Source organism: Neophocaena asiaeorientalis, unplaced genomic scaffold, assembly GCF_003031525.2.
Source record: "Neophocaena asiaeorientalis asiaeorientalis breed wild unplaced genomic scaffold, Neophocaena_asiaeorientalis_V1.1 scaffold62, whole genome shotgun sequence".
NCBI classification, from domain to species: domain Eukaryota; kingdom Metazoa; phylum Chordata; class Mammalia; order Artiodactyla; family Phocoenidae; genus Neophocaena; species Neophocaena asiaeorientalis.
This window is the reverse complement of record NW_020175191.1, coordinates 2,854,804-2,881,412: the sequence shown is the minus strand read 5'-3', so window position 1 is coordinate 2,881,412 and position 26,609 is coordinate 2,854,804. Positions and strand designations below refer to the sequence as shown.

At 39.9% G+C, this 26,609-nt stretch overlaps 2 protein-coding genes across 4 annotated transcripts in view; both read left to right on the top strand.

Annotated features, from left to right (window-relative positions):
• Positions 1 to 9,768, top strand: part of DENND2C (DENN domain containing 2C) — a 35,167-nt gene extending 25,399 nt beyond the window's left edge. For 2 of the 3 annotated variants that reach the window (XM_024764855.1, XM_024764854.1), the window contains 5 exons: positions 1,790 to 1,831; positions 2,768 to 2,873; positions 7,128 to 7,364; positions 7,607 to 7,693; positions 8,946 to 9,768. In XM_024764855.1, the coding sequence (XP_024620623.1) occupies positions 1,790 to 1,831; positions 2,768 to 2,873; positions 7,128 to 7,364; positions 7,607 to 7,693; positions 8,946 to 8,977 (504 nt within the window). In that variant the 3' untranslated portion in view covers positions 8,978 to 9,768. Of the gene's footprint in view, positions 1 to 1,789; positions 1,832 to 2,767; positions 2,874 to 7,124; positions 7,365 to 7,606; positions 7,694 to 8,945 lie in introns of all 3 variants that reach the window. The other variant, XM_024764853.1, reaches the window with a different exon arrangement.
• Positions 9,769 to 11,839: 2,071 nt separating this feature from the next.
• The window catches only part of BCAS2 (BCAS2 pre-mRNA processing factor), a 15,756-nt gene continuing 986 nt past the window's right edge, over positions 11,840 to 26,609 (top strand). The window contains exons 1-6 of the mRNA XM_024764779.1: positions 11,840 to 12,091; positions 12,201 to 12,293; positions 14,805 to 14,875; positions 16,602 to 16,763; positions 25,259 to 25,309; positions 26,011 to 26,091. Coding sequence (XP_024620547.1) covers positions 11,999 to 12,091; positions 12,201 to 12,293; positions 14,805 to 14,875; positions 16,602 to 16,763; positions 25,259 to 25,309; positions 26,011 to 26,091 — 551 coding nt within the window. The 5' untranslated portion in view covers positions 11,840 to 11,998. The remainder of the gene's footprint in view (positions 12,092 to 12,200; positions 12,294 to 14,804; positions 14,876 to 16,601; positions 16,764 to 25,258; positions 25,310 to 26,010; positions 26,092 to 26,609) is intronic.

Sequence of the window (26,609 nt, the reverse complement as noted above, 5' to 3'; positions counted from 1 at the left end):
TTTACATTTCCTTTTTATTTTATTGATGGTTTCCTTTGCTGTGCAGAAGCTTTTTAGTTTGATGTAATCCCACTTGCTTATTTTTGCTTTTGTTGCCTTTGCTTTTGGTGTCAAATCCAAACAATCATTGCCAAGACCAATGTAAAGGTGCTACCCCCTGTGTTTTCTTCTAGGAGTTTTATGATTTCAGGTCTTATGTTTAAGTCATTAATCCATTTTGAGTTGATTTTTGTGTATGGTGTAAGATTGGGATCCAGTTTTATTTTTTGGCATGCAGCTATCTGATTTTCCCAACACCATTTATTGAAGAGATTGTCCTTTCCCCATTTTATATTCTTGGCTCCTTTGTCATCAGTTAATTGACTGGGACTTCCCTGGTGGTCCAGTGGTGAAGACTGTGTGCTCCCAATGCAGAGGGCCCGGGTTCGACCCCTGTCAGGGAACTAGATCCCTCATGCCACAACTAAAGATCCCATGTGATGCAACTAAGACCCAGTGCAGCCAAATTAATAAATTAATTAATTTTTAAAAAGTTAATTGACTATGTGTGGGGTTTATTTATGGACCCTCTATTCTGTTCCATTGAGCCATGTGTCTGTTTTATGCCAGTACCATACTGTTTTGATTACTATAGCTTTGTAATATAGTTTGAAATCAGGAAGTATGATGGTCTCTACCTTTATTCTTCTTTCTCAAGATCATTTTGGCTATTTGGAGTCTTTTGTAGTTCCATGAAAATTTTACAATTGTTTGTTCTCTTTCTGTGAAAATTGCCATTGGAATTTTGGTAGGGATTGCACTGACTCTGTAGATTGCTTTGGGTAATTTAGACATTTTAACAATATTAATTCTTCCAGTCCATGAGCATGGAATATCTTTCCATTTATTTGTGTATTGTTCAGTTTCTCTCATCAGTGTCTTATAGTTTTCAGCACAAATATCTTTTACCTCCTTGTTTAAATTTATTCCTAGGTATTTTATTCCTTGTGGTGCAATTGAAAATGGGGTTGTTTTCTTAATTTATTTTTCAGACACTTCATTGTTAGTGTATAGAAACACTTCTGATTTTTGTATTAACCTATTTTTTTAACTTGTTATAATGGAAAATTTTAAACATATGTAAAAGTAAACAAGAGAGTAAAATAAATCCAATCACCCTTCTTAAATACTTACAAAGTTTTAGCCAATCATACTTCTACCTCTCTCCCATAATATTTTGAAGTATATCCTGACATAATTTCATAATTCTAAATATTGCAATATGAATTTCTATAAGGTCATTTTTAACATAATCACAATACCATTATCACACCTAAAAAATTTAATAACAGTTCCTCAATATCAGAAAAATTCAGTATTCAGCTCTCTAATTATTTCATAAATTTTTAATAGTTTGAATTAAGTTCCAAATAAAGTCCATGCAGTGCATTTGGTTGGTGTGGTTTTTTTAGTCTCTTTTAATCTCTAGGTGTGCTGCCATCATTTTTTTTTTAACTTGAAATTCTTTTTACTTGTGTTGATGAATTAACTTTTAAATGGGCTGATATTTTAAGTTAGTGTATAATAATATTGAATCACTTTATACACCTGAAACTAATATAATATTTAAGTCAATTATACTTCAATTTTTAAAAAAAGAAAGGAAACAAAACAAATAAACCTTTAAGTTTATTTTAAACTATTCCCCTTTGCATGAAAGAATCAAAACACTCTTCCTGATCTAGCAGTGTCTAATGTATTTCTCTGTGACTGTCTCTGGTTTAACTTGTCTGGCTCCTTTATTCTGTAGGTGCTGATAGTTGATCTCTGTGCAGACAAGTTCTTACAGGAGGTGAGTGACAAAGGAGGTGATTATGTAATGTTTGGGTATAATTGGCCAGAAAATATGTGAAAGTACTTAGAGAAGGTGACTCAGGCAAGACTTACAGTTCCTACACATACTTGACTTGACACTGCGGCCAATCATACAAGATTGACCTGAAAAATTTGATTTGGGTTCATAGCTCACTGTCCCAATTTAGGGAAGGAGGAAACAGATTAAATGCCATTCTCAAAAGAGGTGACCCTCCCTTCAAGTCTTATGGGTTGATGTATGGGTCTCTAATTTAATTAAATTTAACAAGCATTCAGCACCAATTATTTCTAGATATTCTGTTAGCCAGTCAGAAACTAAAGATGAGTAAGATACTCAGTTTGATCTCTCAGGCCTTATAGTTTAAAGGGGAGGGGAGAGGGAGCAGACATAGCCATAAAGTTTTAGAAATGGTGTAATAGAAACTTATACAAGATACAGTAGGGGCAGAAAGGAAGTGTCACTTATTCTGGATAGTGAAGTGGAGAGGAGAGTTAGTAAAGCCTTAGAGCAGCCCTCTGTATGTAACCTGTATATAGTTTTGTGAGTACTGAGGGCAGGGTGAAAAGAATGTTTCCCAAGACTGTCTTTTTTCAGAATCAGTCAGCTCGTCACATGTGAAGCACCATTTATTTGGGGATGATCTTTGTAATATAGCATAAGACTTGGAGATGAGAAGCATTTTGTGGGAAAGTACCAGAAAATTTTATAAGGCATATTATTTATTTTTCTTAAATGTAATGAAGATGTATGCACCATAAGTTTTGTGGATTCTGCTCAATGTAGGGAAGGAAGCTTGAGACTGACTCTTCAGCCAAAATATATACAAAGCCACCTGTGGACTTTGAGGGACTTAAATAAGGCATGTTTGAGACTTTCTCAAAGCTCATGAAAATCTCAATTTCATCTCTTAAGGTATCTGATGAGGATGAAATTCTACCACCTAAACTCCAGGCTGCCCTGATACAAATTTTGGAAGAACGAAACGAAATTTTGGCTCAGGAGCAGAATTTTTTACAAGGTATGAGACAAGTGGTCTGAGGATTTAAGGTCAAGGCAGTAAATACCAAATGCCCAGCACCCTGCCAAAGCATATGCAATAGCAGTATGAGATTGCCTGTGCCTTCATAAGCTTATAGTCAGCTTTCTTGCTCACCCTCAGCTGTGCCAAGTCCCCTTCTATTTCAGGACTTTTGCACTTGCTCAGTTCCATGTATGGAATGCTATTCCCCTAGATATCCACATGGCTCCTGCTCTTTGTTCTTGCAGGACCATGCTCAAATGTCACTTTCTTAGTGAGGCCTTTTCTGACTGTCCTGTTTAAAATTGTTCCTGTTCCCTTAGCATGTCCTATCCTCCTCCCTGACCTTATTTTTCTCCATGGCTTTCATCACCATCTGATGTGCTAAAATGTAAGTTCCATGAGAGCAGTGACCGTCTATTTGTTTTCTATTTCCAGTACTTTAAACAGCATTTAGTAAATAGGTATTCAATAAGTATTTGTTGAATAAAAGGATGAATAATATTTTATGGGTGGCTTACTCTGTGCCAAGCATTGTTTTAAGCACTTAGCATACATCTTATTTCATCCTTGTAATATCTTTATGAAGCAGGTGTTATGATTTAATCCCCATTCTACAGAGGAGAACACTAAGGCTGTTTACCAATGGGGAACATTAGAGAAGGGGCAGGTTTAGAGGACTAACTAAAAGTTCAGTTTTTAATATTAAGTTTGAGATACCTATTGGACATCCAATACCTGGCAGACTTTCAGCTGGAGATATCTAGTAGGCATTTATATACGTGAATTTGAGATTCAGAGGAAAGATTTGGGCTAGAGACATACATTTAAAAGTTGCTATTTTAAAGCTGTGGGAACAGATGAAATAGCCCAATAGAGTAAGCATAGAGAGAAAATTAAAAAGATTTAAGGATTGAGCCCTGGTTGGGAATGATGTGCTTAGATTTCCAACTTTTGGTAGTTGGGAAGAGGAGAAGGATCCAGCAAAGGAGACTAAAAGGAGCAGCTAGTGAAGTAGGTGAAAAACCAGGGGTATGTGATATTGTAGAAACTGAGTGAAGAAAGTATTCCATGAAGGAAAGAGTAAGCAGTTATGTTTTTTTGTTTTTATTTTTGTTTTAATTTTTATTGGAATATAGTTGCTTTACAATATTATGTTAGTTTGTACAGTACAGCAAAGTGAATCAGGTATATGTATACATATAGCCCCTCTTTTTTGGATTTCTTTCTCATTTATGTTACCACAGAGCACTGAGTAGTTTGCTGTGCTATACAGTAGGTTCTCATCAGTTATCTGTTTTATACATGGTATCAATAGTGTATATATGTCAACCCCAATCTCCCTAACCCTAAAAGAAATAAAAAACAAGCTATAAACTAGATGAAGGCATTTTCAACAAATATAACTAACAAAGGAATAGTATCTAGAATTTAGTTTTTAAAATTCCTACAGTTTAAAAGTAAAAAGATGAACAACCCAAGAGGAAAATGGGGGAAAGATATGAACAGTCATTTCATAGAGGAGGAAACATGAAAGGCCAATAAATATATGAAAAGATACACAACCCCGTCAAAATCAGGGAAATGTAAATTAAAACCACAGTGAGATACCATTTTATACCCACCATATTGGCAAAAATTTAAAAGTCTGACAGTATCAGGTGTTGATGAGAATGTGTAAGTTACTTCAACCCCTTTAGAAAAACAATTTGGCATCATCTAGTAGCATTAAAGGTGTACATATCCTGCAACCCAACAATTCCATTTTAGATATATACACAGAGAAACTCTTGTACATTATAACTAGGAAACAAGTACAATAATTTTTATAGTGTTATTGTATGTGATAGCAAAAACTGAAACAACCTAAATGTCCACTGACAGGAGAATATAGCATTTAAAAAAAAGAAGCTTAAAAACACACATTTTGAAAATCTGGCGTGCTGCAACTAAGACCCAACACAGCCAAATAAATAAATAAATAAATAAATATTTTTAAAAAAACACGTTGAATTAAAACAGTAAGTTGCAGAAGAATATAATGTTTTATATAATGTTCAAAGACATACAAGACCTAACAATATGTTGTTGGTGTTGGATGTGTATGGTAAGACTGTAATGTAAAGCAAATGATACACACAAAATTACAAAAAATGGTCACCCTCTATTGCAAAGTAGGGGAAGAACACCACTGAGAGAGCATCACACAGGGAACTTCAGAGATACACGTGATGTTCTATTCTAAGCTTTGTGGTGGGCACTTGTGTGGTCGTCTCACTCCTGATCTTATGAACTATTCATACATGTTACAAGAATCTATAAAGTTATTCATTAAAACAGAAACAAAGAATGGAAGATAAGTTATAGAAAAACATAATTTTTTAAAGAAAGGGAATTAGGTGTAAGAAAGTAGGTACAACAGGTATAAACAACTCTTGCAAGACATTTTTTGCTGCAAACTGGAGGATAGATGGGACAGTAACTGGAGGTGATGGGAGAGTGGGGCAAAAGTGTTAATGATAAAGCAGTGATGGATTCTCAGCTGCAGAAAGAAAGAGATGAGAAGGAAGTCTGTTGAACAAAATATAACAAATATAACAAAAATCTAGATTAGAATAAAAGTGTAGGGACTTCCCTGGTGGTCCAGTGGTTAAGATTCCGCTTTCCAATGCAGAGGACATGGGTTCGATCCCTGATTGGGGAACTAAAATCCCACATACTATGGGGCAACTAAGCCCATGTGCCAGAACTAGAGAAAAGCCCACGCGCTACAGCTAAGACCTGATGCAGCCAAATAATAAAAATGAAATTTTAAAAAAAAGAATAAAAATGTAATGTCGGAAGAGAGCTCAGAAATTGCCTAATCAGCCACCTCATTATACAGATATGGAGAGAGAGGCGATGAGAGGTAAAGCAAGTTGCCCACTATTATACAGCTGCTTCATGTTAGAAGTCTGATTAAACCTGGGTCCCAGATCCCCAGTCAGCCCATGGGAAAGAGCAAGAGACATTGTGAGGAAAAGAATACTATTTTGTTATGGGAGGAAAAGGAGGAGTCTAAGTTGAACCTGAGGTTTGAGCCTGGAACCTGGAAGGCAACACATTGTGCTATATTATAGTGGTTAAGAATCACTTGACTTGGGAGTCCTGCAGCTTCTCCATGGTACTGGATGAGGGGACCCTGGAGAATGTCTTTGATTTGAGCCTCAGTTTCCTCAGCTGTAAAAGGGAAATAATAGACTTACCTCACTGGATTATTTTAAAATTTGTAAAAGCACTCAATACATTATTATTTATTATGGAATAATCATGATGCAATATGAAATGAGAAAGTTGAGAGAGAAACTGATTTGGTGGAGAAATATAATGAATTTGGTTTTTGGCATGTATTGTTTATTTGATTTGTAGTCTACCAATTTCCCAGAAGAACCTGAGATGGTGACTTTTTTGTTTTTTTGGCTGTGCCGGGCAGCTTGCAACATCTTAGTTCCCTGACCAGGGATCAAACCCATGCCCTCAGCAGTGAGAGCACAGAGTACTAACCACTGGGCCTTCAGGGAGTTCCCTAGATGGTGACTTTTAGACAAATGGAATGTAAGTGCTAATGGGACAGCCAAATGATGATCACCTATAGGTAGCCTGAAAATGTAGAAAGTGAATTTTGGTGAAATATCAGGACTGGAGATCTGAGGTTGAGAATTATTGACAAAGAAAGCCAGCTCTCTCTGCATATACCAGTTAGCTCTTTAAGGAAAGGAATGTTGAAGAGAAGGGGTCCAAAGACCATGCCTAGGAAGAAGAAGAAGAGGCAAGAGCAAAACAAATGTTTGGTCCTAAAGGCAGGAGAGGAATCAGGAAATCAGGAGAGCATAAAGTTGTGGGAGACAAGAGGAATGAGGAGGAGGTCAGCGCAAATGCAGCATAGAGTTTAAAGGAGGATAAAAATAGAAAAGGAGATTAAATTTGGCTGGTTCTCACTGGTGGCCTTTGAAAGAGCCATTACAGTGAAATCACAGATGTGCAGACCACAGTATGCGTGGGAAGAACATGAAGGTAAGGATATAAGCCATTTGCTTTTTTTCAGGTCATGAAGAGTACAAGAAAGCTAAGAATGAGGATTCCTACATTTATTCTCTGTCCTTTAATCTGTGATCCCCTAGGCGTCACTTTTATAACTGGAGCCAGTGTCCCTATAAACACAAAACTTAGGGGATTTTTCCCCCCTTCTTTCTTTCTTCGTTCATTTTGCAGAAGATGTGACACTCAACTCTCTGGTGTCCGAAGCATTTGTCAGGTTTTTTGTTGAACTGGTGGGACATTATTCTTTGAGCATGACTGTCACTGAGCATGGGGAGCGTGTATTCCAAAGGGAGCCATTCCGTAAATCCCACACCTCCCGAAGTGTACGCCACTTCCTGGATCTCTTCATGGAAACTCAGATGTTTGCAGGATTCATCCAGGACCGAGAGCTTCGGAAAAGTGGGGTGAAAGGTCAGTTTCATCATAAAGTTCTCCCTCTGTATTTAGTGAGTACTTGAAAGATTTGAAAATAATACAAAAAAAAATAGCATAAAGCTACAAGGGCTCACTGTGAGTTGTTTATTATGGGAAACATTTATTTTGTGATATTGTTTTAGCTACGGAAGTACATTGGTAGTGAGTACAGAGTTTTATTCAATTGATTTTCAGTCTTAAATGTATGGCAGTTTCATCAACATGAGTTTTTCTTGTAGGTTTGTTTGAGGTCCGGGCCCTCCAGTATTTGGAAACAATTCCTGAGTCTGAGCCCAGTGGAGTGAATAGAATTTTGCGGACTCTTGGTAAGTTGCTGTGTTTTCCTGTTAGATAAATATAGTTAAAAAAAAAAAAAAAACTTTTGCGGTAAGCATGCCTCATCACAAAAGCTTTATCATCACTTCAACAATATAACCTCAAGGAGGGTGACCAGAAACCATGGCCCTATTTCCAAAGTGTTTTGGAGAAAGACAAAACTCTTTCTCAGAGGTTAGGATTCTCCATCAGAGTCGTCCATGGGGCTGTTTTCCTCAGATGAAGCTCCCTCATGATATAAGAATTTTGCATATCATGATTGTTAATCTTTTCTAGGCCACATCCCTGGAAGAATCTTATTAAAATCTGTACCTTTTCCCAGAAAAATATACTTGGAGCATACAAACAAATTATGCGTATAATTTGAGGGTGTTAATGGACCCCCTTGAAGCCCATCCATATGCTCCAGGTTAAAAATACCTGGTTCAGAGGGCATCTGAGGCAAAAGAGGATTTCCTGAAAGTCTCTAATTTTACTCTTCACAAGGAAACACAGTTGTTTATGATTTTTCAATTATAGTTAACTTTTAATTATCCAGTATGATGTAGGAGAACAGTGGTGTGGTAGCCCCAAACAATGAAGAACCTGTACTCTATGGTATTTATATTGATCTTTGAAATATATGCCCCCCTAATTAAAATTAGCCCCTAATTAGCTGAGAGGCCATGGACAAATTATGTCTAGGGCTATTATTTCATCTTTATACCATGGTGTTAGATTAGATCAGTGGTTCTCAGCTGATCTGATTACAATATTATAATCTCTAGGGAATTTAAATGAAAATCCAGGGAATTTCCTGGCGGTCCAGTGGTTAGGACGTCACGCTTCCAATGCAGGGGCATGGGTTCGATCCCTGGTCAGGGAACTAAGGTCCTGCAAGCTGTGTGGTGCGGCAAGAAAAAGAAAAAACAGAAAGAAAATCCACCCCACACCAGGCTCCACAAAATCTCTGGGGAGCAGGACAGCTGATTTTAACCTACAGTCGGGTTTGAAAACCATGGGATTAGATGATGTCTCAGTTCTCTTCTACCTCTACAATTAGAAATGTGGGGATTTTGTGTGTGTGTGTTTGGTTTGGTTTGGTTTGGGGTTTTTTTGGTGGTTAAACACATCAACTGATAGCTTGAGATGGCAGCTTACTTCTGGGCTGTTCTGAATGACTAGGTTTAATCCCTTGCCTCAAATAATGTATAATAAATAAAAATGAACTAATGAGAGTTCACTCTACTTTTTTTCCTTTAGGAAGTAAAATGAAATTTCTTCAGAAGAAATGAAATCTTTGATTGACAGCCTCCATCCTAAATAGAACAGAAAGTGACAAAGAAACTATTTTTCCAAGAGTCAAGATGTCCTGAAGTATTCTACAAAGTCTTAAAAGTTGAAAGGTTACACAGTGGGCCAGGTTCTCGGAGCGGGATTCTCCTGTTGCTGCTGTAGTAATCACTGGAGAATTGTTGGGAGTAGTCTGGATCCAATGCTCCCTTTACTCTGCCTCCAGATTTTTTTTAAGTGGCCTTTCTTTTTGATTCTTCAGCTCATTCTTTGTGTTTTGAGCTTAGTCTATGAAGGCGCTTGTCTTTTACAAGAAAGAGGTGGTGTTGCATTTTAAAAACAGCTCAAAGATGAGCACAATGAGAAAAGTGCTGCATTTAAGGTACTACGGAGGCATGATAGAAGTAGAGGACTAGCCCTTCACACATAATTCTCATCACTGAAATACCATGGCAGCTTTAAACCTGTGGGCTGTTTGAGCTGAGCTAAGGACTATACTCGTCTTTTGTTTTGTTTTTTTTTTTTTTGGTCTAATGATCTGTCTAGGGGAATCTCACTTATGTGGAAGCCCTATGTATTATCACTGTTATTGAGTATCTTATAAAAATAGACATTTTATAGCGCCTCCTCCACATTGTGTGGCACTTGGGTAGCTTGTCCCACGCATGTCAACATTAAACTTTGGGGAATTATAGCTAATGGGGGACTTCCCTGGCAGTCCAGTGGTTAAGACTCCATGCTTCCACTGCAGGGGGCACGGGTTTGATCCCTGGTCCGAGAACTAAGATCCCCCATGCGTATTCCACATGCCGCATGGCATGGCCAAAAACAAGAAAAGAAAAAAATATATACCTAACAGGAAAATGTCCTTTAAGGGCATGAGAACTACCTTCTTTTTTAGTGTCCACCATGTGCCATGAATGGTACATGTATGTATGTCATCTTGTTTAGTCTTTAAATCAACTTGATGAGATATTTGCATCTGCATTTTACTAATGAGGAAAATGGAATTCAGAGTTTAAATAACTTTAAACTGAAGCTAGGACTATTAGTTTATGAACACATAGAAAGTTCATTATTCCTACAGATGGAAATTTGAACTCTGTGGGACTATAGTTATTGAAAAAGCTTTTTTTTGTTGTTTTTTAAGCTGAAGTGTACCAGAGTCAACTTGCAGCTCTGAGAATAAGGGACTTCGAACTATAGGTGTCCAGATGAGACTTTTTTTGGTTCCTCTAGAAATGTTGGACTTTTTGCTCTAGTTAAATTGGACTCAGAATATGGACATTTCCTGGGCACGCACCACATAATCACTCCAACCCATAATATCTAAAGTAGTAGTAGTGGTATGAAAGAGGAATTTGTCAGCATTGGTGTCACGCTAATTGATAAATGTTACAGCAAGTATCAGTTTGTTTTCTTCAACTCCTGCTGATGGCTTTAACTGAGATAAAAAATATTCAAACTTAGCGGATTATAAGTTGTGTTACGATACAACTTATTAACTTGTGCAGTATTGTCATTACAACCCATTCAGGTGTGCGTGAATGGGTCTGAAGCAGACACCATTTAAGATGGCTGCTGTATAATTCAGTTCCTATAGATGTGGGCCAAGAAAATAGAACTAAGCCTATGTTAAAAAAAAAAAAAGCTTATTAAGCAGCTTACCTCAGTGGGGCTTTTACCAGACATTTTCCCATTTGGTCTCCTCTAACACTCCCACCCTGAGGGAACAATTAGTAACTGGGAATTGAGTGTTTATAAAACGGGGGTATAAGGTGTTACTGTGGTGGATCCCAGACATCCCTCTGTGAGGAGACCTTTTCTTCAGGGATGGGAGTCTTATCCCTGCGATCTGAAGCTGCTTCCTTTTCTTCAGTCTGTTTTATTTTTTGTTTGTAAAGTATTACAAATTCTGGACACACTTGTAAAATAATCGCTGAAAATTTGTATAAAATGTTTACAGATCTTTTAATGAATAAACAAACAAAAAATTCCATGGATCTTCTGGAGAATTTGAAATAAAATTGTTTAAGCTGTAAAGATATTTTACTTCACTTAAATCTATAGCTAACACATTTATCTAATGGTAGGTAAAAGGTAATGGATCCAAGACTAACCAAGCTTAATTACAGTGGCCAGCATTTCCAGGCTCTTGGCAAAGTCGGGGTCTAGATTTGCACACTGGGCACGGTATATATAGTCCGACTACCTTATTTGGTCTTTCCCTGCTTAGTCAAAAGGAACTGGAAGCCAGGGACCAGAGACTGGGCACCAGCAGTAGCAGGAGTGGTCGGAGGCAATGAGAAACTATTCTATTACCAGAAGTTCTAAAGGCAAAATGATTGGATTTTACACACGCCCTGAATGCGAAATCACAGTCTTTTTAAAAGATGGGAATAGCGGGTAGTTATCTCGCGCTGGGGGCGAGATCAGGTTCGTTTTGTTACGCAGAGTCTAAAGCTTCGCAATTTTAATTGGAGACTAGCGCCCACTTCCAGAATCTGTGAAAGAACTGCACTTAGTGCAAAGACCCTCGGGGCGCCGAGAACGAAGAATGATGGGGATACAGCAAGGAAGTGCAAAAAGAGAGAAGTTTAACGGAAGAAGGTGGAAGGTTAGGAGAGTAAAGCCGAGGTGGGAAACCAGTATCTTGCTCCCCGCCAAATCCTGCAGCCAGTTCCCTCCAAAAGTTTTAAAGGATTCCCCAACCAAATATCAGCGTCCTGGAGGAACCCTAAAGTCCCAACTCCTCTCCACTTTGCTGCCAGTCGGAGGCAAAACGGTAGAGCACGTGGGGACAGGAAGTTGAGATGTACCGCTGACTAGGGGAAACCACGACGTGACGTCAATTCCGACCAGAACAAAATGGCCGGGCAATTTCTAGCGAGCGCGCCATCAGAATTAACTTAGCAGGCGCCAAAGCTGATGCGCAGGCGACGTCATTACGTTAGCGTAGGCCGCAGGAGTATTTAAGTGAACCTGAGCCAGCGCAGAGTCGGAAAACTTCGGCGAACCTAAGAATGGCGGGTACGGGTTTGGTGGCCGGAGAGGTTGTGGTGGATGCGCTGCCGTATTTTGACCAAGGTTATGAAGCGCCTGGTGTGCGGGAAGCGGTAAGTTCGTGGTGTCTGTGTAACTGACTCAGCGCTCGCTGGCCCTTAGTGCTGGAAGAATCGCTTAACAATTTGCTGCCTCTACCCTGGCCTCTGTTCTCGTTCTTAGGCTGCGGCATTGGTGGAGGAGGAAACACGCAGATACCGACCTACCAAGAACTACCTGAGCTACCTGACAGCCCCGGATTATTCCGCTTTTGAAGTAAGATGTGATGTTTTGAGCCTAGCGTATGAACCAGGATCCTGTGAATCCTTATTTTGGATTGAGAGGCTTCGCCACGTACAAGTGAATTTTAAATTCCAGCTTTAACTGTTACTTGCTTAGCTACTACTTACCCTGTTGTATAGGTATTGTCAGTCAGTTGAAAATAGCTACACAGATAAGCCTTCCCCGGGGTTCTTATTCTGAGAACCACGGAAGGACTTTGTGGGGCTCCGCGAACTGACCTAACAATGCAAAATTTAGTGTTACGTTTTTCCGAGATAGGTTTATTGCGTAAATTCTCAAAGGGATCCTCTTCTCTCTAATTAAGGACTACTGTAAAACAAGTGATCTAGGGTTTTAAAAATATATTTACAAAAGCCTAATTACCTAAGCCTCTGAGAACCACTGGAGGGCGGCCTTTGTATCAAAAGTCTTAAAATATTTACTGGGTGGACGTGAATGACTGTAGAGATAAATCATATCTAAGTGAACCATATCAAACCATTTAGCTATTTAGCCCTGAAGTGCACCCAAAATACTATTTAGGGTCTAATTAGCTGAATGAAATGTAAAATATCATTTCTAAGTTAATGGATTCTGTTAGGTGTTTTTTTCCCCCATTACAGTTAACCACTTATTTATGAAAGAATTCTGTTATTAAAACGCAGGATTTCCTATTGAAGTAACATGAAAAAAAATATTGGTTAAGTTTTAAGTAGGAGAGAGATGCTCCTATGGCATGCTGTTTTCCCATGCTTTTTGTAAATGATGTTGCCCAAATATAGATGTTATCACATTAAGAACTAAGGACAGTAATGGGTACTTATTAGCTTGATTTCTGAAAGTTTTAGATAACTGCATTCAGTCACAAACTTTTAAATACTTGAGCTAGTTTTCTTTTTACCTCTTTTAGATACAACCTGTTTCCTGTCTTTATAATTAGTATACTGATTAGTTAACACTTTCTAATAGTGGAAGCTAATAGTGTACTGGGTTCACTGTCTCAGTCCTAAAAACAGCTCTGTGAACTATATAACTGTATGTTTATTATCCCAATTTTTTAGATGGGAAAACTGCAGGTTAGGCTAACTAATTGGCCCAAGACCTTAAGCACTCCTCAAACTGCCTTTGAACTGCTCTTTCATTAATTCATTTAACAACTATTTCTGAAAATCGATTCTATTCGAGTTATTGGGGAACAGGAGTTTAAATTCTAGAGTGTGGAGACAGATAAATCAGAAAATAACAGATTATTGATAAAGCTATACAGAGAATTAAAGTAAGGATGTGATATAGAGTGACTGGGTTACTGCTTTAGATAGGATGGCTGAGGAAGGCCTGTCTAAGCTGAGAATGAGAATGCTCTATGAGCAGGGATCTTTTTTGTCTTCTTCAGCACTGTATTTTCATCACCTAAAACAGTGTTTGGCACACGATCGGAACCCAGATATTTATCACTGAATGTATGAAGAGTGCCTGAGGCAGTTTAATGAATGCTTAATGTGTGCAGCTCATGCCTGGAGTTCTTCTTATGACTTAGCCCTGTGAGAATTGGCTCATTCTTTGAAGAGAGTTGAGTTAAAATTCCAGATCTGTCACTTACTAGCCATGTGGTGTTACGTGGCTGAAGATTGGCTTGTACTATATTTTTGTAGTTTCTGTCTTACCTAATTGTTAGTTTTTACTCTGTCACTGTGCATAGCCTTCTAGCTAGAATGCCTTAGTTTCTGCAGGAAACTAAGTAACCACATTTTCTTAGAGTTGTGTGAAACTCAGTAATAGTCCAAAAAAAAGTCTTTCTCCAATGAAGACATGCTTAATGCACAATTTTTAAGCAAGGAATGTGACCTCTGGTAGGTCTTTTTTGCCTGCTCTTTAGTCTAAGTGGAATAGGATGTTGACCAAAACACTGGACTTAAAGAGGTAGAGCTATACCACATTTTTTTAAAAATAGTAAAATTGTTAGAGCAAACAGCAGAACCAGGTCCTTTTGTCCCTTCCCCTGTTACTCCTTTGCAAAGAGTAAAGTGAAAAGAGCAGCCAGGATCAAAAAGAAGGTATAGGTTTAGGCTCATAGCGCTAAAGCAAATTATTTTATGTCCCACGTCCTCTTCTCTCTTCCCATGCCCCCAGTGAATACTTAGATCCATAGTTCTCAACACTGGCTTGACTTTACAATCAACTGGTGAGTTGAAAGCAAAAGTTATAATCACGTCCTGTAGTGGGGGAGAGGAGTGATAATGTGAATTGTATTGGAATTGTTTTCGAAACTCCCATTTGATTCTAAATGTGTGCTGGACTGAGAACCTCTGATTTAGGATTAATCCTTTTCTCTGAGGGCCCCTTTACATATGAAGTGTGTGTGTGCCTGTGCACTTCTCCAGATTGTAGAGAGCACTGACTGCAGAGAAGACCTGGGGGGAAGGGAAATGATCCGTTAATAATGGATAGTAATACAGTTTGTTGATATGATTTTGGAAATAATTCTTTCTTCAATTTACACATCAGACCGACATAATGAGAAATGAATTTGAAAGATTGGCTGCTCGACAACCAATTGAATTGCTCAGTATGAAACGGTAAGTCCTATTTCTGGGTTCAGCTGACCTCAAATCATTGTTTAATTTTAATTTATTAGTAAAACTGCTGTAGCCATGTTAAAATAAATGTGGAAGAGAAAAAATTCTTGTCTGTTTTTATGCATTTATGTTTTTTCATGTAATAGTTATAATAGTGGTTCATATAATCTTGTGTTAATGTTCAAAAATATTCTTTGCACCATTATTTAAAAATGCAAACTATTTTAAAATCCAATAACAGGGGAATGGTAAATTGTAACTAAGTTCATGTTTAAGAATTCCCGAGGAAAGGTTCCTGATTAGACATGTAGTGCTTCGCTCTTACACAGGCAACATTAGTAAACTCAGAGTACCTGCATAGTTTGACTTTGGTTCTACTGTCTCCCTTCCCATACCACTTTACTACAAAACTGTTTCAGGAAAAAAACCAAAACACCCTTTTGTTACTTTCACTAAATTGGAGAATTGGGTTGCTTAACATCTGAGGTCCCCTTCAGCTCTAAGGAAACTATGAAATTATGAGAACCAGTAACTAATCTGGCAGAGCAGAGAGGGCCACATGAACAATAGGGTTATCCTGTCAGCATATGTACAGATTTAAAGAGGGATTTTAGTCTATAGAACCGAAGGACCAGATTTTTTTCTTTTCTTGTGCTCCATTTCCTATCTGGCTTGAATGATAAAGGCAGGAAAACTCCTAGGACTCGTCAGTTCTGTTTCCAGGTGCTTCTGCTCTAAAGATTTTCATGATAGTAACTCCTTCATAACAGTATATTTTGAACCCATAAGTAGGTCATGATCCTTTAAGCAGTAGATTGTGAAGTAAGTTTAGTAAGACACCACAGCACTTTTTTAAGGAAGTAGGATAGAAAATATCAGAATGCATTGCATGTAAAGGTAAGTTTTGTTTTGTGAAACTTGTGTTCAGCTGTGTGTATTTGTGTACTGGATCACAGTGTAAAATATTTCTTACTGTGGGTTATGATTAGAAGTTCCCAAAATGCTGCATTCATGATGCATGTGTAAAGCTTGTTTTTTTTTTTTTTTTTTTTTTTAAACAAAATGGTTTATCACTTCTTAATCCCAGTTGCATATCCCTCAATTTTTCATAGGAATGATTTGGAGTTTTTACAATACCTAGTAAAAATAACAAAATGGAAATTAGAAGTTAGTTTGTAGTAACTCAGTAATGAGCTGAGATTTATGAAGAGTGTATGTTGCTGGCTATGTTGGCAGTGTTGAAGGACTGGGTACTATGAAGACAGAGAAAAGGCTGAATTCAAAATGTAAAAATTATTATACCCCTTTGCCATTTTTTCTCTAGAGGGGTGTAGGTACATGGGTGGGATGGTGGATGGATGTAGGTGCATATTTTTTTCTATCCTTTTTTCCCTTAATGTATTACAAACATCTTAATGTTTTAACTATTCTTTAATAACATTTAATAGCTAATATAACAGTACGTTATATGAATGCACAGTGTAGCTTATTGAATTGTTCATTAAAGTGAACAATTTTTTGTTACTGTGTATAATGATGCTAAATCTTATTGGTAAATTGATTGTTACTTAGGATAAATAGATTTCTTATTATTGCAAGGTCGGCATCTTATCTTCAGTCTTCCGTAGTTTTTACAGTGTGTGTAGACCCATGAGGCATTCTGTTGGGAGGAGAAAGAAAGGTTTGGAGGAATATGTGGTTTTATTTCATTGTTGTTTAATTTCAGATATGAACTTCCAGCCCCTTCCTCGGGTCAGAAAAATGACATTACTGCGTGGCAAGAATGCGTAAACAATTCTATGGCCCAGTTAGAGCATCAAGCGGTTCGAATTGAGAATCTGGAACTAATGTCACAGCATGGATGCAATGCCTGGAAAGTGTATAATGAGTAAGAAGCCTTTTTCGTTTCTTTTAAACCCATGCCACCTTTAGTCTTGTTTTTTTTTTTAACATCTTTATTGGAGTATAATTGCTTTACAATGGTGTGTTAGTTTCTGCTTTATAACAGAGTGAATCAGTTATACATATACATTTGTATCTTCCCGGACCAGGGCACGAACCCACGTCCCCTGCATCAGCAGGCGGACTCTCAACCACTGTGCCACCAGGGAAGCCCGTATTCTATGTTTTTATCTACTGGTTTTGTGTTTTAGCTTTCGCATTTAAAATCTGTCTGGAATTTTTTTTATAGCAGATGAAATAGGCGTATAATTTCTCTCCACACTCTCACTAAGGCGATTTTTTTTAACATCTTTATTGGGGTATAATTGCTTTACAATTTTGTGTTAGTTTCTGCTGTATAACAAAGTGAAGCAGCTATATATATACATATATCCCCCTATCTCCTCCCTGTTGCATCTCCCTCCCACCCTGCCTATCCCACCCCTCTAGGCGGTCACAAAGCACTGAGCTGATCTCGCTGTGCTATGCAGCTGCTTCCCACTAGCTATCTATTTTACGTTTGGTAGTGTATATATGTCCATGCCTCTCTCTCACTTCGTCCCAGCTTACCCTTCCCCCTCCCCGTGTCCTCAAGTCCATTCTCTAGTAGGTCTGTGTCTTTATTCCTGTCTTACCCCTAGGTCCTTCATGACCTTTTTTTTTTTTTCTTAGATTCCATATATATGTGTTAGCATACGGTATTTGTTTTTCTCTTTCTGACTTACTTCACTCTGTATGACAGACTCTGCGTCCATCCACCTCACTACAAATAACTCAATTTCGTTTCTTTTTATGGCTGAGTAATATTCCATTGTATATATGTGCCACATCTTCTTTATCCATTCATCTGATGATGGACACTTAGGTTGCTTCCATGTCCTGGCTATTGTAAATAGAGCTGCAGTGAACATTGTGGTACATGACTCTTTTTGAATTATGGTTTTCTCAGGGTATATGCCCAGTAGTGGGTCACATGTGCTGCTTAAAATTCAGGGCAAAGCATCTTGGGTGTTTTTAAACTAGGTTGATCCTCGGGACCCACAGTCTCATCCTGTTTCGCACAGAGGACAGCAGAGGGTACAGGCGGTGGCTCGGCCGGTTGGCGATCTCCCAACAGCTGGGTCTCCAGCAATGTGAAGCTTTTGTTTGGGTTTTCCCCCTCCTTTTAGTGTTGCTTAATTTTTTAATTTCTTGTCTTCCTTTCCCCCCCTTTTTTTTTAAAATTTAAACAATTAAGACTTCAGAAGAACAGGAAGCTATGCTGTGGACAGGCACCAGTTTCTTTAAAGAAACTCAATATGGACAAAGCATATGTATAAATTTCATTTTTATAAGGGGTTAGGGAGCTATTTTGTTTTTGTCCTTTATTTTTCCTGTCTCCTTTCTTTTACCCATCTCTTAGTTCTGCTTATAACACCTCACTTCCCCAGAGAAGGCCTGCCCCTCCATGGAGAATTTGGGGATTTCTCCTGGAATGGGGGACATGAAGCCAGAAGGAGGCCTCTGTGCTGCCTCCCCACCAGGTGCAGGAACTGCTGGACTCTCTGGTGGCCTGCTCCTGGCTGGCCCTTGGGCCTTGGAGATGATAGAGGCCAAGAACCACCTGAAAGGGGAGGACCAGGGCTTGGCCAGGAGAACTCGAGAAAGAAGATCTGTATTTTGGGTTTGTCCTCTTTAAGCAGTTGGAAGCCCAGGGCCACACCAGGACTTAAGAGGGAATCCATTCCTTCTACTGCCCTTTAAAACCAGGAGTTCTGAGGTGAGGAGGGACAGAGGGTGATCATCTCATACTGCCTGGCGTTTGAACGGCCAGCCCACCCCAGCTCTACAAGCCTACCTTTCTGTTAGTGATCTTCCTCCCAGAGGATGATTCCCAGAAAAAAGTGTGTGCCAAACCTCTGCCTGGGACATAGCTGGGTCTTCGGCGGGCATCTGTCACTCCTGTGAGCTCAGCACCCATCACCTCCTGCCTCCGGCATCCTCGTCTTCCCAGATGTACCTGCCAGATGTCCAGGTCGTCAGACACTGCCTGAGTCACCAAGACCCAGTTGTGACCATTGCCATAAGAACAGGGTGTCCTGAACCGGCTGCCACTGTCATCTCCTCACAGTGAGGGGTGTGCCCTGTGTGCCGGCCCCATGGTGTCACATATGGTGACAGTGTCGACCATCATCTCCCTCACTGCAGGGGCTTGCTGTTAGGGGCTACCCTCAGTGTAAATGTGTCTGATGGGAAAGGATGGACCTGGCTGACGGGGTGGACCATGGCCATTAGGTGCCTGTGGGCTTGTTGGCTGTGACCCTGTGATCCTACCTCCATTGTCTGTCTGTAGCCTTTCTTCCGCTCTCCAACGACTCTTGGCAGCCTCCCTACTCCTGGGCTTCTGAAGTGGGGTGTCCTCTCCCCTTGCCAGGAGAAGGAGAGCTGTCCCTGTTGCCCCTCACCTGGCTTCTAACCCCATTACAGCAAAGCAAGGAAGGGAAAAGGAATTCTTCTTTTGTGTTTAGTTGTTTTTGTTTGTTTTCTCTAAACCAGCATAGGATGGATAGGGGAGATGTTGGAGGGCATTTAAGTTGGTATGTGACCAAGGAGGGCTTCCCCCCAGAGCTGCAGCCCTTCAGCCCTGGGAGTTTAGGAGAGACCAGCACAGCATCAGCCCAGACTTGCAAACTCAGCAATATGTTTGCTCACATTCTTTCCACCTTTTCTCAAGTCTTCTTCCTCCTCCTGGGCAGATGGCTAGCTGTGCTTAGCAGGGCAGCAGGAGGTGACCAGTCCCCTCCCTCCCCTCCCTCAGCTGAAATTCTTTGTCATCATCTGTCTCTTGTCTCTTCGCTCTGACTTCTCAGACAACCTAGAGTCTACTCTAAGGTGCAGCTGGGAGAGCACATCCCCTAACTGCAGTGCGCACCCCTTCTCTGCCCCACCTCCCCGCCTTCCCTCAGGGCAGCTGTCTGTCTGCCCATGAGCACATGGGAAAAACAGTCCCCGGACTTGGCACCCTCACATTTCCCTGGCCACAGCCCACACTCTGAAGTCCTAGTGAGGGTTCAAGCCTAACAGTTTATTTACCTTTTGCTTATCCTTCCCTTCCGCCCTCCCCAGGTCTCTTAGCTCTGACTAAGGTCTTGGAACTGTAGGTCACAGGCGGCTATACCTTTCAGGTGAGGTGGGCAGCCTCCACGTACCCTTGTCTTGCAGGACTCCTAGCCCGTCCTTGCTCGGTGGCAGGACCTCCTTCCCTAGCTCCTGAGGCCCCGCTTGTTAGCCCCAAGTGCCTGTCTCTCTTCTCCCTTCCCTGTTCTCCACTTCATCCACCTCGGACACCCAGCAGCCGGGTGGAAGTCAGCCCGAAGTCAAGGCTGGCTCTGCCCAGTCGGCAGACTAGCCTCAGTTAGGCCCAGGTAGCTGTCCTCTCCCTTAGCCACTCTTCACCTCTTCCCACTGGAGTCAGCCTTGTCGTCTCTTCCTGCCTTTTACCTGCGTCTCGGGCCTGGCAGCCACCCTGGGGAGCATCATCTCAGCGCCACCAATTTGTTAGTCCTGTCCAAGTTCTAGGAGTTTCCAACCCTTAAAATAGCAGTCAGTTATTCTTGTCTCCTGGGATCTGTGAAAAGGATAGCCTTTGGAGGGAGGATCTGGGCCTCAGCCCTACAGATCTGAGCTCCGTTCCCCCTCAGTGAGAGGAATCAGCAAGACAGATCATAGTGCCTTATTCTGTTGCCCTCCCCGCCCGACTGCCTGGCTCAGTTGGCAGTACAAGGCTTCTTTCTCCCTCTTGGTGTTCATCTGCCACTTAAACTCTCACCCCCCGCCCACAGATAGCCTCGTGGGAGGATGAATGCCCCAGTCTTTGCCCCATCCTTTCCTAAGAGCTGCAGCCAGGCACGTGACCCCCAGCCACCACAGGGCGCTCACTAGCAGCTTCTGCTGAGGACAGGGCTGTGCTGCAGACAGGTGCACTCTCGGCTACCTCCTCCCCAGCAGGTCCCGCCTCTTACCTCCAGCTGGGAGGATGCAGTCTTTTCCTTGGAGACCAGCTCCATCTGACCCCGTCCTGGGCACCGGGACTAAGGTTGCAGGCCTTAGCACCCTCTCATCCCAGAGGCAGGGACAAGAGAATGGAATTCTCTCCTCTCACCCACGTGTGGTTCGTGCCCCCATGGCTGCCTTTCTGAGGGAGTGTATTAAATGTTTACTTAAGAAATACCATGTTTACAGCTGGAGGAGAAACGTGCCCAATGCTGGGTGGAGATTTGACTCTCTGGATGGCGCCTGGCTCCTTTATGGCACTGCCAGTGGTGACCCCGGAGCAAATGAAGGCAGGGGACCGGGGCACAGGCCCTGCACCCCCTCTGCCCCCGACCCTGCAGTGCTAAGACCACTCACCAGTCTTGTTTTTTTAATGTGGGAAGTAGAGTAGGAGAAGTGGGATAAAAATAGTATAGCTGGACTTTCACTTGGGGTCATGTCCTAGAACTACAACCCATATGAAAGGCTTTGAGACCCATCTCAAAGTTTAAGGGGATGTAAACCTAACACATTTGTTGTGTAATATTGCAATAATGAGTTCTGAGGTCTGATTTACAAATCACAGCTTGGTAGAATGTAATCCTTAATGTGGGGGGTTGCTTATACAGTTAGCTCTCATTATTGCATGTTGTGCTTTATAAAGTGGCCTTGGATACTGAATTAACAAATACTGAACCATTTCTCCTAGGAGAAATATGTACATATGTATATATACACATCTCAGATAGATTATAATCTTAAATCCTTTAAAACAGCTCATCCTGGCAGATTCTATATTTCTTTATTTTATAAAAGAAAAGATAAAGTTCAGAAGTGTTAAGTAACTTGCCAGAGTTGGAAATCAAACTCTATCCTTTGGTCATCCCTGCATGAGACCTGAAACAAGAAGGTGGAGTATCTCCTTGTTCCAATGCAGCTGGAAATGTGCGTGCCCAGCAACTAAAATTTTTTGCTGCTCTGTGCATGTCCATGAATGATCACAAAACACTGCAGGTATTGATTTTGGGGTTACACATAAATTTGAGTGAGTAGGCAAATTCACATATACAGAATCTGCAAATGATGAGAATTGACTGTAAGTAGAGAATTAACACCAGAAATAAAAGTGCCACGAGCTCCTGTTTCTGTTCCATATAACTAGCTTTAGCTTTAGGTTTTGTTATCTATTTAGGGTTCAGTTTCCAACTTGTAAAACTCAGTGGTTAGATGATCTCCATGGCTCCTTTGAGCCCTAAAATCCCGAGTCTCTTTTAAGGCGAAAAGGCCATTGAACTACACAACTGTGCATAAAACTATTTGTTAGAGTATGATTCCTGAAACAGTAAAGCAAAAATCACAGAATAAGTACCTTTTCTCAAGGTTTCAGAATCATGTTTAAATGTCTATTGGCCACATAAGGATCTTTGGGCAAAATCCAGAATTTAAGAAACTGCAGAACAAACAATTCAGTTTCTGTTGTGAATATGTTACAAGGAGAATAAAGGGAAAATGGGGTTGGGATGATTAAGAAATTTGAGAACAAATCAATCCCCAAAATGTGTATTTCACAAAGTGGAAAAATGTGATCTTTGTCCTCGGGAAGCTTTATCTAGTTGAGGAGGCAAGATATTCTAGGCCAGATAACTAGTAGTTCATTTTTGGCAGTATGGGGGCAAGTGCTGCATTGTGTGTTGTGGTCCATAAACTACAGAGATCCAGAGAAAGGGACATTAAGGATTAGGACCATTATAAAAGAGTGAGATTAGGGAATGGGGGTGGAGGTTATTAAAGTATAGTTGATTTTTGTGTTAGTTTGAGGTATACAGCATAGTGATTTAGTATTTTTGCAGATTATACTGTAGGTTATTACAAGATAACGGGTATAATTCCCTGTGCTATACAGTATATCCTTGTTGCTTATCTATTTTATATATAGTAGTTTGTATCTGTTAATCCCATACCCGTAATTTGTCCCTACTCCCCTTCTCTCTCACCTTCGCTAACCACAAGTTTGTTTTCTATCTGTGAGTCTGTTTCTGTTTTGCATGAATTTTCATTTGTATTATTTTTTAGATTTCGCATATAAGTGACATCCTACAGTATTTGTCTCTGTCCAATTTATTTATGTCACTAAGCATAATGTTCTCTAGGGCCATCCACATTGCTGCATATGGCAGTATTTCTTTTTTATGACTAATATTCCATTGTATATGTGTATATATGCACCATATCTTAATACAGTCATCTGTTGATGGACATTTGGGTTGCTTCCATGTCTTGGCTATTGTAAATAGTGCTGCTGTGAACATTGGGGTGCGTGTATCTTTTCAAATTAGAGTTTTCATTTTTTCCGGATATATACCCGGGAGTGGAATTGCTGTATCATATGGTAGTTCTATTTTTAGTGGGTTTTTTTTAGGACCCTCCATATTATTTTCCATAGTAGCTGCACCAATTTACATTCCCACCAACAGTGTACAGGGGTTCCAGAAAAGGGTGAGATTTGGATGTTTAAAGGAGAGCGAGAACATTCCAGGAATGGAGGAGAACATAGGTGAGGGGATGGGGGGTGGGGAGGAGGCATTAAATTGAAGAGAGCATTGCTTTCATCTTGCCTAGAAACCTTTAATACTTTTCCCTTACCTACAAGGTAAGGTCCAGGCTATTTAACATGATATTCAAAGCAAAAGGCTATACCTCAGCTGTAGACTTTCACTCCAGCCAAACTAGTCCTCTCCTTGGTGATTATCATAAACTCTGCCTCCGAACCTTTACTCAGGCCTTATCTCCACCTGGAATACCTTTAACTATTCTACCCAAATTCAACTTATTGAAGGCCCAACTTTAATCTGTTTCCTTTTCTTCCCTGATTAAAATTCTGCCTCTGGTACTCTCTCTCTCTTCTGAGTAACTATACAAATTGTTATGCACATCACTTGTTGTACACTTAATTACATAACACTTTATAGTGTTGGTCATTCTCTTGCACATATTTTGTCTCCTCCAAACCCAATGGATGCTTCTCCAGAGGAGCTGTACTATATTTTCTTTCTCCGTGATAGGATTTGAGGGTGTCAAACATGCTAGGCAGAAAGCTTTTAGCTCTAAGGTCTTGGTGCCGAACTTCTTTAAATAAAATAGTATTTCATTAATAAGGAGAGAATTCTGTACTTGAAACTGAAGGGAAACCTTCAAGGTCAGCCCCTAATATTACAAATAAACAGACTTAGCCCAAGTGATGTCAGGTGACTCGTCAAAGGAAACATAGCTATTTAGGGCAGAGCTGGGACTAGAAGCCAAGTCTTCTGACTCCCATGATGCAGTGTGATCAGTTTCAGCATTCAGAGTACTTGAGGAGAGACCTGTGTACTTAAGAGGGAGGCTGGAAGAAGGGAGAAGACCACAAACTGGGCTTTCAGGAAGAGGTGGTTCAAAAGAAAGCTCCCTATTAATGGTTGGAGGTCAGGAATAGAGTACTAAGCTTTATTGTCCTCAGCATGGAATGAGTGTCAAAGTCAGGGAAATTGGGATGAGCTAAAGGAAAGCTGGAGAGGCACCACTTTTTGAAGACCAAATCTCTAGAGAATTGGAGTTAGTTATAGGAAATCAGTCAGTGGAGATAGGAGAATAACTCAGAAGGGCAGCAGGAAATTTGAGTCACAAAAGCCGGGAAACAATACTGGATCTAGAGCAAGAGCATAGTAGGGCCAATGTGGTTGAAATGGACTCTACTGCCTTAAGAGGAAATTGATATGGTATGTAAATTATATCTCAGTAAAGCTGTTATTTAGGAAAAGATAGATTTTGAACTTTACCCTTGAATCACTTCTCTAATGATAATAATCACATGGAACTCTGTATGGCTCAGCTTCTCCCCTCTGCTCATTAGAGCTGACTTGGACTGGAATCTGAATCTATAGCCTTCCACAACAGTTTTTTTCTTCTCTAGCTAGCAGTAGACAGGAGAGTGACAAGATAAATGTAGGTAAAGAAATAAAGAGATAAAAGGGAGTGTAAATGAGTGCACTCATCAGATACTTCCCATCTTGTCTATGAAAAGACAATAACAGTTTAAGAAGTGATATAAGTACACAAAATCAGAATATCAGTAAATGGTTTGGGCTCAAGAGTTTAAAAGACCTGAAGTAGAATTCACCTCTGACACTTAACCATGTTACCTTGACCAACTTACTTTATCTTTCTTAGTGTCCTAACATGTGAAATAGAGATAATCATACCTACCTCAAAGAATTCTTATGAGAATTAAATTAGTTTTATAGAGTGTCGACATGGTGTTTGGCACAGAGGGCTAAATTAATATTAACCATTTTTAGCAGAAAAACTTGACCTTGTATCAACTAGATAGTACACTTTTAGTTGGTACTATGTGATTTTAATGTACATTAATCTGATTTTCTTTTTCTTTTTTAGAAATCTAGTTCATATGATTGAACATGCACAGAAAGAGCTCCAGAAGTTAAGGTAAATTGTTTTTCTTCTTATTTTATAATAAAGTTGAGGTGAATCTTAATAAATAGAATGAGAAGAAAAAGGAACCATTGGACTATAGTCATATGAGAGTAAATAATTGATGATCCACTGTGTCCAGTGTCTAGTGTTGGGTTTGCCCTACCTGAGGGGAGGAGAAATAGACCTGAGGTCTGAAAACATCTCTACCAGGTCATTTGCAGTTTGCAAGTCTGCAGACATTGAAAAGGTACTTTTAGAAGGGGAAGAGTTGTAGAATAACATGTATGATCTGATTTATGTTAAAAACACAAGCAAACAAAACACCCTAATCTATACATGCACATACATATACAGGAAAGAATCTGGAAAGACACTCATCAAAACCTGAACAGAAGTTATCAGGGAGAAGGAGAAGCACATGGGAGGAGGGACTTTGGATTTTTAATCTGTTTGTGTGCATGCTTGTGTGTGTGTATTTAATTCTTCACCATGAGCATGTTTTATGAAATTTGTAATTGAAAAATAATGAGAAGAAAGTTAAAAAAAGTAAGTTATTTCCTGGAATTAGTCTATGACTATATATGTGTATATATATACACATACATATATCTGTTCTTCTCAAAGGATTAAAAATGTATTAGTTACAGATTTTTCTGCTGATTTTAGTCTTATTTTAGAATGTAGGTGGGTTGTATAAATAATTTTTTTTACAGGAAACATATTCAAGACTTAAACTGGCAGCGAAAGAACATGCAACTCACAGCTGGATCTAAATTAAGAGAAATGGAGTCAACGTGAGTATCTACAATCCCATCACCTTTTAAATTGCTTAGCACATTTTAAGATCAAGATTCAACAACATAATTCAAACAGTATTCAAATGGGGTGCCACAGGTGTCACAGAAATGCTGTTTTCTGAATCCCACTCTTCACCGCCTCTTCCTCTTTCTGAAGTATGGGCTCGGAAGGAAATGAGAGTTATAAACAAAAACTGAACCACTGCTAATTTATTCTGATCTTAGAGCACCCTGTTTTCTGCCCAGTACTTCTGCTCTGAATAGGATTTTACCTATATTCTCCTTTTAAAAGGAAAAAAGTCTATTTTTTAACTCTTGCAGGAGGGAGATTCCATACTTTCTTGATAATTTTATGTGTCTCAGGGGTTTTTTCCCTTTGTTTTTATATATATATATATATATATTTTTTTTTTTTTTTTTTTTTCCTGTACGCTGGCCTCTCACTGTTGTGGCCTCTCCCGTTGCGCAGCACAGGCTCCGGACGCGCAGGCTCAGCGGCCATGGCTCACGGGCCC